This window comes from Mauremys mutica, chromosome 3 (assembly GCF_020497125.1).
Source record: "Mauremys mutica isolate MM-2020 ecotype Southern chromosome 3, ASM2049712v1, whole genome shotgun sequence".
Lineage (NCBI taxonomy): Eukaryota > Metazoa > Chordata > Testudines > Geoemydidae > Mauremys > Mauremys mutica.
The window spans coordinates 150,323,927-150,344,707 of NC_059074.1; the positions used below are offsets into that span (position 1 = coordinate 150,323,927).

The 20,781-nt window shown below is 41.5% G+C and overlaps 1 protein-coding gene across 1 annotated transcript in view; it reads left to right on the forward strand.

The window, feature by feature from the left end:
• DNAH8 (dynein axonemal heavy chain 8) overlaps window positions 1–20,781 on the forward strand; it is a 594,173-nt gene that overhangs the window by 506,327 nt on the left and 67,065 nt on the right. The window contains exons 74-80 of the mRNA XM_045010583.1: window positions 2,508–2,679; window positions 3,972–4,127; window positions 8,378–8,533; window positions 13,528–13,710; window positions 14,137–14,242; window positions 19,887–20,139; window positions 20,245–20,435. Of these exons, the coding sequence (XP_044866518.1) occupies window positions 2,508–2,679; window positions 3,972–4,127; window positions 8,378–8,533; window positions 13,528–13,710; window positions 14,137–14,242; window positions 19,887–20,139; window positions 20,245–20,435 (1,217 nt within the window). The remainder of the gene's footprint in view (window positions 1–2,507; window positions 2,680–3,971; window positions 4,128–8,377; window positions 8,534–13,527; window positions 13,711–14,136; window positions 14,243–19,886; window positions 20,140–20,244; window positions 20,436–20,781) is intronic.

Consider the following 20,781-nt stretch of genomic DNA (forward strand, 5'->3'; position numbering starts at 1 on the left):
GTATAGGTTGTTAGATCAGTTCCAGGTTATAGAAGAACCAAAGAAGATGAAGCTGGGATTCCAGAGGTATGCTTCATACCCTGCTGTCTTCCTGGCATCTGATGTCCACATTAGGTGACTCAAGTGTTTGGGAGAGGACCACTCCATTCTGGGTGTTCCATCTGCTGGACGTTTATGCCCAAAGCTCACTAGGAGAGTCAGAACAAATTACAGGTACTCCTTAAGGAAGTTCTTGAAGCTAAACCCTTTGGATTTGGGCAGTCAATGGATCCAAGGTCTAAGAGGCCAGTTTTGGCTCCTGTGACTTCTTCAGTAAGTCAAAGCAGTTTAAGGGTTCCAGGAAATCAGAACCTTTGTCAAGTCCAGCTGCAGTTCCCACTGCTCCAGCAGTCAGACCTTTGAAGCTGCCTTTGTTGGAACCAGGGGCCACATTGTCAGCTCTGGCTATCTTGGTTCCAAAGAAGAAGTCTATGGAAAAGACAACCACTGTTAGCAGTGCCAGGTCCCACATGTCAGATTTATCAGTTCCATCCAATTCTGACAACCTTACAGTCACAAAAACAAGGTTGGTTCTGGTCTCAGTTTCAGGAGCCCCTGGTAGGGGGGCCCAGGCCCACCTGACTCCACCAGGCCCTGACCCGGGGCCCTGCCAGTGGCAGAGCGGTCCGCCATGGGGTCAGCAGGAAATCCTCCCGAAACACGCTGACCTCATCATGGTAGGAGGTACCACTCCCCTACCTTCCCTGGGTCACTTTCTGCCAGTTCTCTGGCAGCAATAGTCCATATGGCGTTGAGGTCTCCAGGTTCCCCAGCACCAGACACTCCCTGGGGTTCCGATAGCTGCAGGCCTCTGGTCCAGGTTTCTGGCTCTTCAGCTCTCGTAGGTAAGGGCTTTAGCATCTCCCAGATTGAAGCCTCTGCTGAGCGTCCTTCCTCCTCAGCAGCCAGCCCTGACTGAGCAGCTCTGCAGGCTTTTATACCTGACTTCCAGTTGGAGCATGCCCAGCAGAGCCTCACAATCCCTGTCACAATCCCCCTTTGAGAAATCCTGTCCCTCCTTGAGATCTTAATTTGGTTTAGGTGCACTCTTGAAGCCACCTTTTGAACCTTTGGCTGAGAGTTCTTTATATTATTTATCTCTTATGATGACATTCATTATTGCCATAACTTCAGCAAAGAGGTTACCTACTAGTAACTAGGAGTCCGGTGTTACCTTAAAGACTAACCAATTTATTTGGGCATAAGCTTTCGTGGGTAAAAAACCCACTTCTTCAGATGCATGGAGTGAAAGTTACAGATGCAGGCATTATATAATGACACATGAAGAGAAGGGAGAACCTCACAAGTGGAGAACCACTGTTGACAGGGCCAATTCAATCAGGGTGGATGTAGTCCACTCCCAGTAATAGATGAGGAGGTGTCAATGCCAGGAGAGGCAAAGCTGCTTCTGTAATAAGCCAGCCGCTCCCAGTCCCTATTCAAGCCCAAATTGATGGTGTTAAATTTGCAAATGAATTTTAGTTCTTCTGTTTCTCTTTGAAGTCTGTTTCTGAAGTTTTTTTGTTCAAGAATAGTGACTTTTAAATCTGTTATAGAATGTCCAGGGAGGTTGAAGTGTTCACCTACTGGCTTTTGTATGTTACCATTCCTGATGTCTGATTTGTATCCATTTATTCTTTTATATAGGGACTGTCCGGTTTGGCCAATGTACATGGCAGAGGGGTATTGCTGGCACATGATGGCATATATAACATTAGTAGACATACAGGTGAATGAGCCCTTGATGGTGTGGCTGATGCGGTTGGGTCCTCTGATGGTGTCACTAGAGTAGATATGGGGACAGAGTAGGCAACGAGGTTTGCTACAGGGATTGGTTCCTGGGTTGGTGTTTCTGTGGTGTGGTGTGTAGTTGCTGGTGAGTATTTGCTTCAGGTTGGGGGTTTGTCTGATAAAGTGGATTTTAGCCACAAAAGCTTATGCCCAAATAAATTAGTCTTTAAGGTGCCATCGGACTCCTTGTTGTTTTTGTGGATACCGACTAACATGGCTACCCCCTGATACTTGACTACTAGTAACTATTGATCTTTGAGAGTCCCCTGTGTGCATTCACACTACCCATCTGCCTTCTTTTCTGCCTCAGAATTTATTAATATATCAGAATTCTGTGGTCAAGTTTGAAGGAACTGAGATGGTCAGGGGGTGAACTCACATATAGTGTAGAATGATGATGCCACTCTCATGCAAGATTGCTTGTGTACCCTCCAATGTATATGTATTTTCAAAGCAGTTCCTCAGCTCAGTACCAGGGGAATCATGTCCCAAAAGTGTGACTGCACAGAGGTAGTTCTCAAAGAACAAATTCCTGGTAAGTAACTTTTTTTGCTATATGCATTTCAAAATACCATGTGGTTTTTTTTGCTATATGCATTTCAAAATACCATGTGGTTTACCTGCATGGTATACAAATGGTACATTATCTCATAACTGTGGTTTTATCCCTTTTCTAGACTTGTGGGAGATGTTTTACTCTGCACAGGGTTCCTTTCATACTGTGGCCCTTTTAATCAGATCTTCAGGAACCTTTTGCTTAAAGATTTATGGGAAGTAGAGCTGAGAGTTCGGAAAATCCCTTTTACTGAAAACTTGAACCTGATTTCAATGTTGGTGGATCAACCAACGGTAAGCTTTTTACACTGTTGATTTATTGTGAGTTTAATTTTAATTTCATATTCATAATGTTCAGTATGTTATTGCTAGTTAGCATTATCTTGATTCATTTTTTAATCTTTTTTTGAGAAAATGTTATGAACAATATTGTTATCAGTATATAAGAATTGAATTAGCATATAGGTATCACTAAACCTTTTTAAAAAAATATTCTTAGAGCTCTGACACCAACACTACTATAAAAATGAGATTATTCTCAGAGCTTACATGCAAATGGACACATAGTTTAACATTTTTCTTTGGAATTTTTATGTCCAGTATTGTTACAAATAATTCTTAATGTTGGAGAAAGTGTAGTTAGGACAGAAGTGTTTCTCTGTTATTGCTCATCAATATGGTACAGCTTGACAAAATTGTAACTGGTTGGTTCCTACCATATATCACAGTGCTGAGCAAGGTATAGACCAATAAATTAGACAGATATATACATGAAGGTCAGCTGCAGGCAGCGGGAATGCTGAAGATGCTGTGCCTAGGGGCATATAAGGTGTAAATCTGGCCCTTTGTTTTCCCTTTATTTTTTAGTAGTTTGATGGTGTACTTCTGGTTCCAAATGAGATGTGCAGTTGACTGGTCAGTTTGTAACTTTGGTGTTTGTAACTGTGAGGTTCTACTGTACTAGAATTTTAATTACAGATGGAACATAATTTCATAAGAAAGAGGTTGCTTAGTTGTAATCGGTTTGTGCAAGTCAAATTTGTATGTTTTTATAATTATTAATGATTTTCACTTAATTCAGTTTATAAACTTGTTGCACAAAAATACAGTTTAAAAATTAGCTAAAAGGGTATTTGGGGAGAAAAACAGTGTAAGAGCCCAGTCTTTAGGGTGGAGGAGAGATTATTGCTTATACTAGTGTGATTGTCTCTACCCATGTTGACAATCCATTACTCTTGGGCTTCAAAGTGACCCATGTCCATTACTCTTGGCCACAGGTAAAGCAATCCCACATGAAGTCCTTAAAGGACGGATGCAAAGGATTTCCTGTGAAAATGTCTTCGTGCCCACTGTGCCTTGAAAACCCATTTTTATTACATTTAAAGAGCACAATTAAATGTGAAAAATGGTAGCTAGTGTGCAAAGTTTTCCAGCTTGCATGTGCTGATGCTGGTTTGCACATTGAAATGTATATTTTTGTCAGTGCTATAGGCATTTCTGCAGGGTAACCCATTATCCTCATATTTGTACATTTGTCCCAAAGTTTCAGAATTATTATGTTATGTTGATGATTTTCCTTTACCCAGATTAGTGAATGGAATCTGCAAGGCCTGCCAGGAGATGAACTCTCAATTCAGAATGGTATAATTGTTACTAAAGCAACCAGATACCCACTTTTGATAGACCCACAAACTCAAGGAAAAACCTGGATTAAACAGAAAGAAAAGGGTAATGAATTACAAGTAAGTAACAAAGTTTTAAATAAATATTATTGATTGTATCATTCTCCCTCTATCCTTGTCATCTTAGCCCTGGTCTACACTATGAGTTTAGGTCGAATTTAACAGCATTAGATCGATTTAACCCTGCACCTGTCCACACGACGAAGTCATTTTTGTCAACTTAAAGGGCTCTTAAAATCGATTTCTGTACTCCTCCTTGACGAGGGGATTAGCGCTGAAATCGACCTTGCTGGGTCAAATTTGGGGTAGTGTGGACGCAATTCGATGGTATTGGCCTCCGGGAGCTATCCCAGAGTGCTCCATTGTGACCACTCTGAACAGCACTCTCAACTCAGATGCACTGGCCAGATAGACAGGAAAAGCCCCACAAACTTTTGAATTTCATTTCCTGTTTGGCCAGCGTGGCAAGCTCAGAGGTGACCATGCAGATCTCATCAGCAGAGGTGACCATGGAGTTCCAGAATCGCAAAAGAGCTCCAGCATGGACCGAACGGGAGGTACTGGATCTGATCGCTGTATGGGGAGAGGAATCCATGCTATCAGACCTCCGTTCCAAAAGACAAAATGCCCAAATATTTGAAAAAATCTCCAAGGGCATGAAGGACAGAGGCTATAACAGGGACCCGCAGCAGTGCCACATGAAACTTAAGGAGCTCAGGCAAGCCTACCAAAGAACCAGTGAGGCAAATGACCGCTCTGGGTCAGAGCCCCAGACATGCCATTTCTATGATGAGCTGCATGCCATTCTGGGGGGTGCCCCTACAACTACCCCACCCCTGTGCGTGGACTCTGTCAATGGATTCTCACGCAACAGGGATGCAGATTTTGGGGACGAGGAAGATGATGACGAGGAGGAGGTTGAAGATAGTGCACAGCAAGCAAGCAGAGAAACCGTTTTCCCCGACAACCAGGAACTGTTTATCACCCTGGAGCCAGTACCCTCCCAACCCACCCAAGGTGGGCTCCCGGACCTTGAAGGTGGAGAAGGGACCTCTGGTGAGTGTACCTCAGTAAATATAATACCTGGTTTAAAAGCAAGCGTGTTTCATGATTAATTTGCCCTGAAGACTTGGGATGCATTTGCGGCCAGTACAGCTACTGGAAAAGTCTTTTAACGTGTATGGGGATGGAGTGGAAATCCTCCAGGGACATCTCAATGAAGCTCTCCTGGATGTACTCCCAAAGCCTTTGCAAAAGGTTTCTGGGGAGGGCAGCCTTATTCCTTCCTCCATGGTAGGACACTTTACCAAGCCAGGCCAGTAGCATGTAGTCTGGAATCATTGCATAACAAAACATGGCGGCGTATGATCCCACTGTTTGCTGGCATTCAAGCAACATCCATTCTTTATCTCTCTGTGTTATCCTCAGGAGAGTGATATCATTCATGATCACCTGGTTGAAATAGGGGAATTTTATTAAGGGGACCTTCAGAGGTGGCCATTCCTGCTGGGCTGTTTGCCTGTGGCTGAACAGAAATCATCCCCACTGTTAGCCACGTGGTGGGGGTAGGGGTGAAGCGATCACCTCAGAGAATTCTGTGTGTGTGTGGAGGGGGGGGGTTAATTGGGTTTCTGCTGCACGTTAACCTGAAAACTGCAGCCCCTCCTTTTAAATGGCCAACCCATTTTAAATGGCCAACCCAACAGGTGCTTGGTATGGGAAATGAGGGCCCTGCTGTTTGAAACCATTCCCACATGTTATGAAGGTTAAAGAAGCCAAAAGACTGTGGCTTACCATGTCTGCCTGCAAGCTGAATTCTGTTGCCCACCGGCCCTGTGTGTGTGATCTCTCACACCAAATCGGCAGGCCCTCAATATAAGAGACAAAATGCGACCTTGTAAAGAAAGCACATGTGCTATGTAATGTTAACAGCTTGGTTCACCATGAAAGAGTCTACCCATTGTTCTCTACAATGTGTCTTTTTAAATACTACTCTCCCTTCCGTTCCTCCCTCAGCTGCAAATGTTTCAACGCTCTCCCTATCATCTCCATCCCAGAGGCTAGCGAAGATTAGAAGGCGAAAAAAATGCACTCGCGATGAAATATTCTGAGCTCATGCAGTCCTCCCACACTGAAAGAGCCCAGCAGAATGTGTGGAGGCAGACAATGTCAGAGTGCAGGAAAGCATAAAATGAACTCGAGGACAGGAGGGACGGGAGCAAGAGGAGAGGTGGTGGGATCAAGATGATAGCTGGCATCAGCATGATGAGAGGAGGCAGAAAGCAATGCTGAGGCTACTGGACGATCAAACCGATATGCTCTGGCGTATGGTTGAGGTGCAGGAAAGGCAGCAGGAGCACAGACCGCCTCTGTAGCCCCTGTGTAACCAACCACCCTCCTCCCCAAGTTCCATAGCCTCCTCACCCAGATGCCCAAGAACGCGGTGGAGGGGCCTCCGGGCATCCAACCACTCCACCCCAGAGGACTGCCCAAGCAACAGAAAGCTGGCATTCAATAAGTTTTGCAGTGCGTCTTTGTCTTTCCCTCCTCCCCACCCCACCCAATGCTTCCCTCCTCCTCTACCCATCCCGGGCTACCTTGGCAGTTATCCCCCCATTTGTGTGATGAATTAATAAAGAATGCATGAATTTGAGCTCCATGCTTGCCGTGGTATGGCATCTGCAGGAGAGCAGAATGGCAGTGGAAGTGGTCGTTCAATGAGGATTGTTTGCTGTTGCTTTCATGGAGAGAGGAAGGGGGGGCCTGATGACATGTACCCAAAACCACCCTCAACAATGTTTTTGCCCCATCAGGCATTGGGAGCTCAACCCAGAATTCCAATGGGCGGCGGAGACTGCGGGAACTGTGGGATAGCTACCCAGAGTGCAATGCTCCGAAAGTCGACACTAGCCTCGGTACTGTGGATGCACGCTGTCGACTTAATGTGCTTAGTGGGGACACACACAATCAACTGTATAAAATCAATTTCTAAAAAATCAACTTATATAAAATCAACCTAATTTCGTAGTGTAGACATACCCTTAGACTGTAAGCTCTTTTGGGCAGGATGTGTATCTCCACATATGTTCATACGAACATAACATAGAACAGTCAATTTCTGATGTGGCTTCTGAGAACTACAATATAGAATATATTAAATAAATACTAAAACATTCAATGCAGGATAAAATAACTAAGCTTCTAAATATACAGACTGAATATCTCCCTGTTTACTGGGAAAAAGATTAGTTGCCCACAAAAATGTCTATTCTGACAGATTTTCCCACCCTTTATTTCACAAAGCCCCAGTGGGTGCTCCCTGTGCTCAGAGTTTTGGTACATGCTGCTCCTGCTGATGTGTCCAGGCTGCTTACAGTAAATATTTAGTTAAGCTGGTTAATTTTAAAACAGGAGTTGAAAATAATTGCAGAAAATCCAGAAATTAAAGAGAAAGTAAAAAGAGCAAATCACAGAAGTCTTAGCTGTCTGGGTAGGAGGAAGGGAGAGTGGTAGTCTATCAGGATGCATATCTTTACAGAATATAACTTTGTAGGTAAGCTTCCTTCTTTCAAACATATCTATCTGGACATAGTTTTGGTCTCTTTACTCTTTTCAGAATGTCTCTGAAAGAAAAACAAAGACACTGGAACAAGCAGAGAGCAATCAAAAGAGAAAGAAGTGCATGGGTAGCCTAAAGTTATTAAAATTTATGTCCTCAAGCTAAGATGTCAATTTATCAAAAAACATGAAAAGTAATGCTGATCACAATTATATCAAAGCTTAATATGGAAGAATAGCTAAGCAAAGTTAGCTGAAGTAGCTTGGATAGGGAAGCCTGTGTTTTTAAAAGGATTAATCTAGTGTTGCCAACTCTTACAGTGTATTGAGTATCCTTATTGTTGCTGCACTTGGGGGCTAAAGCAGAGAACCTGGGTCTAAGGGGGCACAGATTAGTGATGCTGTAGCGGAGTTGAAAACAAACAAATGGTTGATTGAAAGGTGGTAACAACTCAATTCTTTAATGATCTGCATCAGACTTTGTAATGAAAAGCTCCATATCCTATTACAACCAATCTCTTGAATCATCTTCATTAATTCAAAGTTGTATTATTAATACATTTCACTGTATACATGACAAAATATTTCTTACCAGAAGAACTCTGATTGCTACACTAAGCCAAATGAACATGTTGCTTTCTTTTAAATGCAAAAACAAGCAAAGCAATTTTGCTAGTAAATCCTGTGGTTTTCATAAAGAACTTTGAACACATAGTTCATTATTATAAAGACAGAATTATTTCCTTTCAAAGGTGACAACTTTGAACCACAAGTATTTCCGCACACACTTAGAGGACAGCCTTTCATTGGGAAGATCACTTGTGATTGAGGATATAAGTGAAGAGTTGGATCCAGCACTGGATAATATATTAGAAAAGAATTTCATTAAATCAGGAACCTCTTTCAAGGTTAGTTACCTAACAGAAGAATTATAATAAAGTGTTTATTTTGTGTTGAATGATATAGTTCTTTATTTAGCTTTCTAAAGCTGTACTAAATGGAACATATTTTATTTTCTATGGGGTAATACAAATGAAATGAAAACAGCAAACTGAAGTAATAAAATGTGATGTTTGCGATGACATGTTAATCTAATAGCAAAGTAATATGATGGTGTGTAAGGAAACTGAGTTTAATTAGAAGCAGCAAAGAATCCTGTGGCACCTTATAGACTAACAGACGTTTTGCAGCATGAGCTTTCATGGGTGAATACCCACTTCTTCGGATGCAAGTGGTGGAAATTTCCTGGGGCAGGTATATATAAGCAAGCAAGAAGCAAGCTAGAGATAACGAGGTTAGATCAATCAGGGTGGATGAGGCCCTGTTCTAGCAGTTGAGGTGTGAAAACCAAGGGAGGAGAAACTGGTTCTGTAATTGGCAAGCCATTCACAGTCTTTGTTTAGTCCTGAGCTGATGGTGTCAAATTTGCAGATGAACTGGAGCTCAGCAGTTTCTCTTTGAAGTCTGGTCCTAAAGTTTTTTTGCTGTAGGATGGCCACCTTAAGATCTGCTATTGTGTGGCCAGGGAGGTTGAAGTGTTCTCCCACAGGTTTTTGTATATTGCCATTCCTAATGTCTGATTTGTGTCCATTTATCCTTTTCCTTAGAGACTGTCCAGTTTGGCCGATGTACATAGCAGAGGGGCATTGCTGGCATATGATGGCATATATTACATTGGTGGAAGTGCAGGTGAATGAACCGGTGATGTTGTGGCTGATCTGGTTTGGTCCTGTGATGGTGTTGCTGGTGTAGATATGTGGGCAGAGTTGGCATCGAGGTTTGTTGCATGGATTGGTTCCTGAGCTAGAGTTACTATGGTGCGGTGTGCAGTTGCTGGTGAGAATATGCTTCAGGTTGGCAGGTTGTCTGTGGGCGAGAACTGGTCTGCCACCCAAGGCCTGTGAAAGTGTGGGATCATTGTCCAGGATGGGTTGTAGATCCCTGATGATGCGTTGTAAGGGTTTTAGCTGGGGACTGTATGTGATGGCCAGTGGAGTCCTGTTGGTTTCTTTCTTGGGTTTGTCTTCCAGTAGGAGGCTTCTGGGTACACGTCTGGCTCTGTTGATCTGTTTCCTTATTTCCTCGTGTGGGTACTGTAGTCTTGAGAATGCTTGGTGGAGATTTTCTAGGTGTTGGTCTCTGTCTGCGGGGTTAGAGCAGATACGGTTGTACCTCAGTGCTTGGCTGTAGACAATGGATCTTGTGGTGTGTCCGGGATGGAAGCTGGAGGCATGAAGGTAGGCATAGCGGTCGGTAGGTTTTCGGTATAGGGTGGTGTTGATGTGACCATCACTTATTTGCACCGTGGTGTCTAGGAAGTGGACCTCCCGTGTAGATTGGTCCAGGCTGAGGTTGATGGAGGGGTGGAAGCTGTTGAAATCGTGGTGGAATTTTTCCAGAGTCTCCTTCCCATGGGTCCAGATGATGAAGATGTCATCGATGTAGCGTAGGTAGAGAAGGGGCGTGAGTGGACAGGAGCTGAGGAAGCGTTGTTCCAGGTCGGCCATAAAAATATTGGCATATTGTGGGGCCATACGGGTGCCCATAGCGGTGCCACTGATCTGGAGATATATATTGTCAGCAAATTTGAAATAGTTGTGTGTGAGGATAAAGCCACAGAGCTCAGCAACCAGGTGTGCTGTGGCATCATCAGGGATACTGTTCCTGACAGCTTGTATTCCATCAGTATGTGGGATGTTTGTGTAGAGAGCCTCTACATCCATGGTGGCCAGGATGGTGTTTTCTGGAAGGTCACCAATGCATTGTAGTTCCCTCAGGAAATCAGTGGTGTCACGGAGATAGCTGGGAGTGCTGGTAGCATAGGGTCTGAGTAGAGAGTCTACATATCCAGACAGTCCTTCAGTGAGAGTTCCAATGCCCGAGATGATGGGGCGTCCAGGATTTCCGGGTTTGTGGATCTTGGGTAGTAGATAGAATAGCCCTGGTCGGGGCTCTAAGGGTATGTTGATTAGTTCTGGTGTTAGTGTAGGGAGTGTCCTGAGTAGATGGTGCAGTTTCTTAGTGTATTCCTCAGTGGGATCTGAGGGAAGTAGCCTGTAAAATTTAGTATTGGAGAGTTGTCTGGCGGCCTCCTTTTGGTAGTCAGACCTGTTCATGATGACAACAGCACTTCCTTTATCAGCCTCTTTGATTATAATGTCAGGATGGTTTCTGAGGCTGTGGATGGCATTGCGTTCTGCACGACTTAGGTTGTGAGGCAAGCGATGTTGTTTTTCCACAATTTCTGCCTGTGGACGTCGGCGGAAGCATTCATTGTATAGGTCCAGACTGTCATTTCGACCCTCAGGAGGAGTCCATGTGGAGTTCTTCTTCTTGTGCTGTTGGTGGGAGGGTAACTGTGTATCCGTGCGCTGTTCAGTGTTGTCCTGAAAGAATTCTTTGAGTCGGAGACGGCGAAAGTAGGCTTCCAGATCACCGCAGAACTGTATCATATTGGTGGGGGTGGCAGGGCAGAAAGAGAGTCCCCGAGATAGGACAGACTGTTCTTCTGGGCTGAGTGTGTGGTTGGATAGATTGACGATATTGCTGGGTGGGTTAGGGGTACCACGGTTGTGGCCCCATGTGGCAGGTAGGAGTTTAGACAGCTTACAGTCCTTTTTCCTTTGTAGAGAGGTGAAGTGAGTAATGTAGATCTCCTGTCTTATTTTAGTGAAGTCTGTTTGTATGGAAGTTTGGTTATTGATGAGAGTCTCCAGGTTGGAGAGCTCTTTTTTGATGTTTTCCTGTTTGCTGTATAGGATGCTGATCAGATGGTTCCTCAGTTTCTTCGATAGAGTATGGCATAATCTCTCACTGTGGTCTGTGTAGTCACCGGTTCATTCACCTGCACTTCCACCAATGTAATATATGCCATCATATGCCAGCAATGCCCCTCTGCTATGTACATCGGCCAAACTGGACAGTCTCTAAGGAAAAGGATAAATGGACACAAATCAGACATTAGGAATGGCAATATACAAAAACCTGTAGGAGAACACTTCAACCTCCCTGGCCACACAATAGCAGATTTTAAGGTGGCCATCCTACAGCAAAAAAACTTTAGGACCAGACTTCAAAGAGAAACTGCTGAGCTCCAGTTCATCTGCAAATTTGACACCATCAGCTCAGGACTAAACAAAGACTGTGAATGGCTTGCCAATTACAGAACCAGTTTCTCCTCCCTTGGTTTTCACACCTCAACTGCTAGAACAGGGCCTCATCCACCCTGATTGATCTAACCTCGTTATCTCTAGCTTGCTTCTTGCTTGCTTATATATACCTGCCCCAGGAAATTTCCACCACTTGCATCCGAAGAAGTGGGTATTCACCCACGAAAGCTCATGCTGCAAAACGTCTGTTAGTCTATAAGGTGCCACAGGATTCTTTGCTGCTTCTACAGAACCAGACTAACACGGCTACCCCTCTGATACTTGAGTTTAATTAGAAGTCACTCCTAAGGCTTCCAAGCCAGCAGTCAGTTGCATTAATCCTATTGAATGGTGGGTGTGCTTTCTATTGATTTTTTTTTAAGCGATGCTCAGCTAGCCCCCACTAAGAATAGAATTAACAGGCTTCAGAAGAAATGACATCTAACTGTCTTCATCAGTGGGCTGATCATAATGATGCATGACCTTTAACTTTTTGGAGTGTGCTTTACTGGTAATAAGAAATATCTGTCCTCTTCTTGTGTCTTTTTATTCTTGTGCTCAAATGACTCATACAGTTCCTTTCCCCTTAATTTAATGATATAACAGCACACATATACCATTTTGATTTCCTAGAGGAAATTAGGGAAGTGTCCATCTACTTTGTTCTAGCACGCATTATGGCTACCATTTTTCCTCTGCAATTCTCCCCACTACTGAGACTTTCTATAGATCACCTTTATAAACTATGAAACGACTAAAAACGGAAGAATCCCCAACTAAAATAACTGTATCCTGTTTAATCCTAAATGCCCAAAACAAATGATTTGTCTTTGGGGTATTTTTATCTTTATTGATGTTCAATGTCAGTATGTATAATTACATTGGAAACTAAAGACTACTTGACAGAGGCTGTAGTCCAGATTATTGGTGGTAATGAGAATTGTCTCCTATAAAACTGTTTAAATATTCTTTTCTTCGCTATTTTGATTGAGTTGCCAGAGCAGGGTAGGCAATAGTGGTGAGGTGGAAATACCTCCTCCCTACACACTCTCCCCAGGAGTCGTGTTTGAAGTAGCCCAGGTAAGCCTATGGGTGCATGATAAAGGAGCTGTACCCGCTGCTTAAACTTCTTTGCACTAGAGCATACACATGCAGATTTTAGAGAATGTGGGAAATGATTTGTGGGTTTAAAACAGCTGTGTGGATAGAATACGTAACTGATGTATGGAGTACTTTATAAAAGTGATTGAATAAGATACTTATTTTTGCAGAGATACTTCAAATTCATCTTGTTGTAATAAATATAAGACAAAACTATTTATTCTACTTTGCTTGATTCATTAATTTCTTCCTCTGCTCCGTTTGTGAAAGAAACATGATTTCCGTAAAGGTCAGCATTTTTTCAGGATTTGAGTCTTGAGCTGTGATTAGTTATGTTTGAGTTCAAGATTATAACAATAATGCCCTTGGAGTCACTGAAGCCCCACACTGGAAGTAGTTCCTTTATGTATCTTGAGATTAATACTACTTTTATAACAAATCATAACTGCTAATCACTTTTTGTTTCTTGAGCTTTACTGATAGAGCTTGTTTTTTTTCATAACTTGACCTATGAAACAAATATACTAATTTTCATCTTTGTTATTTCAAAGATGTAAATGTTTCCATGGTTTGTACACAGTCAGTCAATTAGCATTACTGGTTAAAACCAAATTAATTTGCTGTCACTTGACACTTATTAACTTTTTCTTCAGGTGAAAGTTGGTGATAAGGAGGTAGAGGTAATGACTACATTTAAACTGTATATTACTACAAAACTACCCAATCCTGCTTTCACACCTGAGATCAATGCTAAAACATCAGTTATTGATTTCACTGTTACAATGAAGGGACTTGAGAATCAGTTACTGAAAAGAGTAATTCTTACTGAGAAACAGGTAAGCTAGCAAGATGAACAAAGAACTGCAATACTAATTGTGCAATAGTGGTACTTACTAGTTTATCTAACTTTAATATGTGGGAAGAAAAATGCAAATAAAGATGGGCAAACTGACAATCTTTTAACATTTTATTAAGTTTCAGAACGGAAATTTCTGAACAAAAGTGTGCTAGTATCAGAATTAGAAATTATATACTGCAATTTGGCATTTATTAAGATACTTGAAGCTGGATAAACACAGGAAAAACATGCTACTTAAACAAAGAAATAAAAAAGTTATAGAAATATTTATTTAAATAGGGAAAATATAACTGAAATAAAATAGAAGCTCTAGTAAGCAGCAGTATGGGCAAGTGCTTTTTAAATATGATGCAGTGGTATAGTCAATAAACAGTTGTATCATTTTCTTGATTTCTGATACTAGGAGCTGGAGGGAGAGCGAATTAAACTCATGGAAGATGTAACTTTTAATAAGCGGAAGATGAAAGAATTGGAAGACAATCTTCTCTATAAACTAAGCGCAACTAAAGGTTATATATTAATGAGTAAAAACTGGGATTTTTATAGGGAAAATAAACTAATCGGTGTCAATATGGAAGGGCCTTTATGTGAACCATAAACAAAGCAAAAAATAGTATATTAAACCACACTTACCCTTTATCAGAAGCTCATCTAAGGAAAGTGGAAGAAGGTGACTAGCATTTGAGATGAACCCTCTAGACATGCTCATCTATGTATGTATGGGCATGAACTGGTATAGTTCCACTGGGGAGAGGCCAGATCTGATGAAGTCACACAGGGGATCTTTACTATTTGCACAGAGTAAAGTTTCATAGAGGTATAGTTTGGTGAAAGGGAATATGAGGGAGGTCAGAGAAGGAGAAATCCGAAGATCTGCCATTGAAACTGGTGTAGATGCTGTGGAATAGTTTCGGTGTTGAATCCTGCCCCAAAGGCCCTGGAACATCTGTATCTCCACTCCAGGGAGATCCTCAACACCCAAATGAATTAATGAGTCTGTGGAAACTCTTTTGGCTCTGTGTACCATATATGGGGACCAGTTTCCCTTTTTGTCCTATTGTGGTACCTGCTCTCTTTAAATCTGGAGGAGCGTTACAGCTAAAAGAGGATCACCATATCAGAACCCTGACTCCTTATCTGTTGTGCATCAGTATTGTATGTAGATGCAGAATACAATTAAGTCTCAGTGCTGACTTGGTAGGAACATCAGGAGTGTGTGTGGTTCTTATTATAGGTGTCTCTTCTGAGGGGGAATGTCTCTTCCACAAAGGAAAAAACTGTTTAGCTAGTATATCACTGCCTCTATTGAAGAAAGGCACTTTATATTGCTCTGGTAGTCTAAAGGCATCTTAAATGGGGTATAATCACTTACATTCCTTTTAAGGTCCCTTTACATTGCCAGAGAAGTGGGGGTTTAACACCTACAGTGCAGCTATAGTAGGAAGAGAGTTAAAGCTACTTCAGCCAGATACTCAGCTGCTGTAAACTGGTGTAGCTCTGAAGTTAGTGCAACTAGGCACATTTATACCAGTCCATTGTGCAATAAAACAGGATTATGGAGCAGCTTTCTTAAAAATACCTGTCCTGATTGGATATAAAAGCCAAAATCATTTTTTAGACTCACTATGCACATGTAGGGTGACCAGATGTCCCGATTTTATAGAGACAGTCCCGATTTTTGGGTCTTTTTCTTACATAGGCTCCTATTACCCCCCCCCACCCCCGTCCTGATTTTTCATATTTGCTGTCTGGTTACCCTATGCACATGTATCTTAGTGGACTGACTCTCCTGGGAGTTGCCAGCAGCATGTCCCACTCTCCTGATATCTGAAAAAGAGAACAAAGAGAAAAGGACATTGAGCCCTTGTCTATAGGGGAAAGGATTTTTTAAAGTATATCTTTAGATTATGCAAAAAATAATAAACTGTCTTGCATCCAAACACAAATGATATTTTGCATGATCTTGTGTCTTATCCCACTATAATTAATCTTCATGGAAGCAACTTGATTCTAGTTCTAAATGAGATATAGTGCTGAAAACTTCATATAGATACATCACCATTTCTTAACAGCTATGCCACTGCAGGTAGTCCTTCTACCACCCTTCCACATCGCTTTGAGGACCTAGGGAATTACAGACCAGTCAGCCTAACTTCAATACTTGGAAAGATACGGGAACAAATTATTGAACAATCAGTTTGTAAGCACCAAGAGGATTGAGTGGTAACTTATGTCCAATATGGGTTTGCCAAGAACAAATCAGGCCAAGCCAACATAATTTCCTTTGATAGAGTTACTGCCTAATGAATAGGGGGAAAGCAGTAGACATAATATATTTTGATTTTTGGTAAGGCTTTTGACACTATCTCACATTACATTGTCATAAACAAAATAGGGAGATATGGTCTAAATTAAATTATTATAAGGTGGGTGCATAACTTCTTGAAGAACCTACTCAGAGGATAGTTATCAGTGTTTCACTATCAAACTGGGAAAACATGTAGGGTCCATCCTTACAATATTTTCATTGGTAGCTTGGATAGCAGTGGAGACTATGCTTATAAAATTGGCAAATGACACCAAGGTGAGTGGGTTGCAAGATCCTTAGAGGACAGGATTAGAATTTAAAAGGACTTTGATAAATTGGAGAATTGGTCTGAAATCAACAAGATGAAATTCAATAAAGCCTAGTACAAAGTACTAAACCTAGGAAGGGAAAATCAAATGCATAAATACATATAACTGGAATAACTGGCTAGGCAGTAGTACTGCTGAACAGGAGCCGGGAGTTATATTGAATCACAAATTGAATATGAGCCAACAATGTGATGCAGTTGTGGAAAAGGCTGATATCATTCTAGAATGTATTAACAGAAGTGTTTGTAAGATGTGGGAGATATTGAGCACAGCAGAACAATTACTGGTAAAACCTCAGCAGGAATATTGTGTTCAAGCCTGGGCATCACACTTTAAGAAAGATGTGGACAAATTGGAGAGTGCAAAGGAGAGCAACAAAATGATAAAGGGCTTAGAAAAGCTGACTTATGAGGAAAGGTTTAAATAAACTGGGCATGTTTAGTCTTGAGAAAAGAAGACTAAGGAGGGACCTAATAACAGTTTTCAGATATGTTAAGGGCTGTTATAGGAGGACAGTCATCAATTGTGCTCCATGTCCAATGAAGGTAGGACAAGAAGTAGTTGGCTTAGTCTGCAGAAATGGAGATTTAGATTAGTTACTCAGAAAAATGTTGTAGCTATAAAGATAGGTAAGTACTGAATAGTTTACCAAAGGAGATTGTGGAGTCCTCTCATTGGATGTTTTTAAGAACAGGTTGATCCTGCCTCAGCACAGGAGCTCTTGAAGTATATTCCACCCCTACATGTCTATGATTCTGAGATTGCTTCTCATTTTGATTGGTCTATTAGGTTACCTGTGCACTCTCTACTGCTTGGGGTCCACTTGACTGGATGTCCCCACTCTTTAAATACCAGCACTCGCTTAAGTGCATCTCTTTGCAAATCCAGCTTGTGACAAGTTCACAGAACCCAAAGTCCATTACAGCCATCATGCTTGTGTGTGCTTATGTTAGGAGATCCTGCTGTGACCTCTGGAGACAGATAAGGACCAAGTTCGGTCCTTCCAGAAGTCATTGGAATACAAAGAGCTACAGGTGTTTAGCAGAGCAAATACAGGCAAAGGAGTATTCCCAGGATGCATGCTGGTGCTGCATCAAAGACAAGGATCTAGGGCAGAATTACAAAAATTGCAATGCTCCTAGTACACTTGTATACTGTGAAATGCTTCCTCAGAATATTGAATCAAATTCAAGGTCTTGGGTCTTATCTTCAAGGTGCTGCATTGCCCAGGATATATAAAAGATTGCCTTAAGCTCTGGGATGAACATTATCGTTGACAACTTCATTTCTCTGACACGATGGAACTTTCTACAGTAAGGTTAAACCTTGTCTGTTCAGGAGATGAGAACTTTCTCAGGAGCCATTTCTTTTTCCCTGCCTTCTCTAGCATACGTAGATAGCTCTCTGTGTGTGTGTGCACACGCGCACCACATTGCTTACTGCACCAGTAGAAGGCATTCAGCTACTACAACGATAAGTGCCATATAAGAACTAGAATAGAATAGAACAGATTTTTGCCCAAGAGGCCACAACAAACTGCTGGTAAATGTTTGGACAGTTTGGTCCACAATGAAAGAGTCAGCTTTGGAAACCACATAGGCAACCATGGATCCCAGCCAGGAGGAAATTCCCCTGGACAGCTACAATCTCTTCAGCACTCCCTACAGCCAGTCAGAGACTCAACTGCAGACACCATTAGAGACCCAGCTGGAGAACCAGGTTAACAATATTGCAGAGAGGACCTCATCCAGTATTAAGTGCTATATTAAAATAATCTGTCACATTAGTATCTACTGAGGTGGATTTAGAAACTTTCTTCAAGGCACTGGCTGCACATCACCATGTCTGGTAGATATTATGACAACAAGCACCTTTAACACAAGGCAGGTATCGCTCAGGACTCTTCAGCCTTGTCATGAGATTCCACCTTCCTTCCATTCTTCCAAATGCATGCTCTGTAGTTGTTATGCTGCTACTCCAGGTACAGTTCAACAGCTCCTTTCTCTTATACGAGTGTCCCATAAAAGGCTTCATAAGTCAGGGAAGCAGAGGGTAAGCTTGGCCTCCCAGAACAACAGCTGGAACCACCCCAGTAATGTCCATAGTGGTTTGGGAGTAAAAGTTCCATTTTTCATTACATAAAACATAAGTGAATTTCCAAAAATCCCAGCATTATTGACCTTTCTAGACTACGCACGTTAATGTTAGTGAACTTGCCAGAGTGATCAATTTCTAGGGCTTATGTGGAAAAATACCCCTTTCTGTTGATGAACTGCAAGACCCGGTAGGATGATGGCCACATGTTTCTTCGTGTTTTGGGGAACTTACATGTTGTTGGTCCAACACTGAAGCTCTGGGGTAAGCTCTACACAGCTTTCCATGAAAGTGACCTTTTGCATTCTGAAATTCTGCAGCCACACTAGTTACACCAGGTCTGCAGTACTGTCCTGTTCCACCAGTTGGTTCTCATTGGCCAGGCCCAGAAGCAGTGCTCCATCAAGTGAAGCCAGACCAGGAAAATGTCATACAGATATAATTTCCTGGTTTCATCCTCCTCTTCCTCTAGCAGTATCTGTGTAGCATCAGTCTTCCATCTTCTACTCAGCCACCCGCCTGCATGACTGCCTATATATCTGGAGCTCCCTATTCGTACTAATGATGTTTAGGATTGCAGTGATTCCTCTGTGCTGTCTGACAGCAGCTCGAAACTGGAACAGTTTGAAAACAGCACTGGTTAGTGAAAACCAGGTGAATTATGGAATACCATTGACAGACTCATGGAAGTTTGACCCCAAGTTGCAGAAATCCAGTTGGTTCTGATAAGTATCCCACAATCCACAGCAATAAACAAACCTAGTCATGGAATACTGCATCCTCGAATATCTACCCAGAGTGCTGTGTAGATATTTAAAAAAAAGGGAGCCTTTTGTGCGTGCTATGACTCACAAGGGATGTAGCTTAAGCCGCTTTATACAAACCAGCATGGACCTACTCTTTTGTTTTAGTTATACCTGTATAATTATAGTGAGAAAAACTGTCAAAAAAGCTTTCCAATGTAGACAATGCCTTAATTAAATATTACTCTAAATTTATCTGCTCTAAGGACTGCAGGAAAAGGGGCAACATTTTACAAGTGCTTAAGCAATTTAGGAGACTAAGTCTCACTGATTTTTTTCAGTGCAACCAATCCACAGAACCTGAAATTCTTTCAAGGAGTGCTGTGTATGGATGTACTAAACCGTATGCATGTGAAAGCAGACACACTGCACAGTTGTAGCTTGCGTGAGTACGGTCAAATCTTCATCAGCATCAGTGCAGTTCTCTAACATACTAAATATAAAATTTGGTATTTTGATTTTTGTACTTGTTTTGCTAAACCTGAATTTTTTAAAAGTTGTGAAACTCAATAAATCTTTTCAGTTTGAGGTAAATAACTTCTGTAATTTTCATTTTTGAGTTCTACATATAGGAAATTCTAAAATCTATTCTAAACATGTTTCATATTTGTCCTTTTAGGTTCTTTAGTAGATGATGAATCTTTGATTGGTGTACTGCGAACAACTAAGCAAACAGCTGCTGAAGTATCTGAAAAGTTATATGTGGCAGCAGAAACTCAAGTGAAGATTAACACTGCACAAGAGGAATATCGACCTGCTGCTACACGAGGAAGCATTCTTTATTTTCTTATCACAGAAATGAGCATGGTCAATAACATGTACCAGACTTCACTGGCTCAGTTCCTAAAGTTATTTGATCAGTCCATGGCCAGGTAAGAATATATAGATTTCTCTATCTTTGAAATTTTTGTCTTTCCATTCCAGTTAATATTTATATTAATTATGTTATTGCTTTGTATTTTGTTTTCATACTTTAGATCTGAAAAGTCTCCCTTGCCGCAGAAAAGAATCTCAAATATTATTGAATATCTTACATTTGAAACTTTTACATATTCTGTCAGAGGCCTTTATGAATACCACAAATTTCTTTTTACCCTTCTTCTGACACTAAAAATTGATCTTCAGAGAGGGCAGGTCAAACCCAAAGAGTTCCAAGCACTTATTAAAGGTAAAACATTAAAAAGGTGTTTGTATTTAAAATAATAATTGTTTGAATTTCCTTTGGTGAGTTATTGAGCTTTTTAAAGTTAGAAATAGTAGAAAGTAAACTTTGTTTTTATCTTCTGATTTACATTATTTCAAAGTGTGCTTTTAGGTGCACAGCTTCTACCATGATTCTTCATAACTGGGATTTGCCTATTCCCTGTGGAATTCGAGGTGGTTCCCGGCTGTTGTGAGCAACTCCAAGATTAAGCTCCATCTTCCATTTTAGGCTATCAGAAGTTATGTCTCTGGAACAAGATGGCAGTTCAGCTCTTCCCAACCAGCTTATATAGTTTTTATTTGTTCCTCAG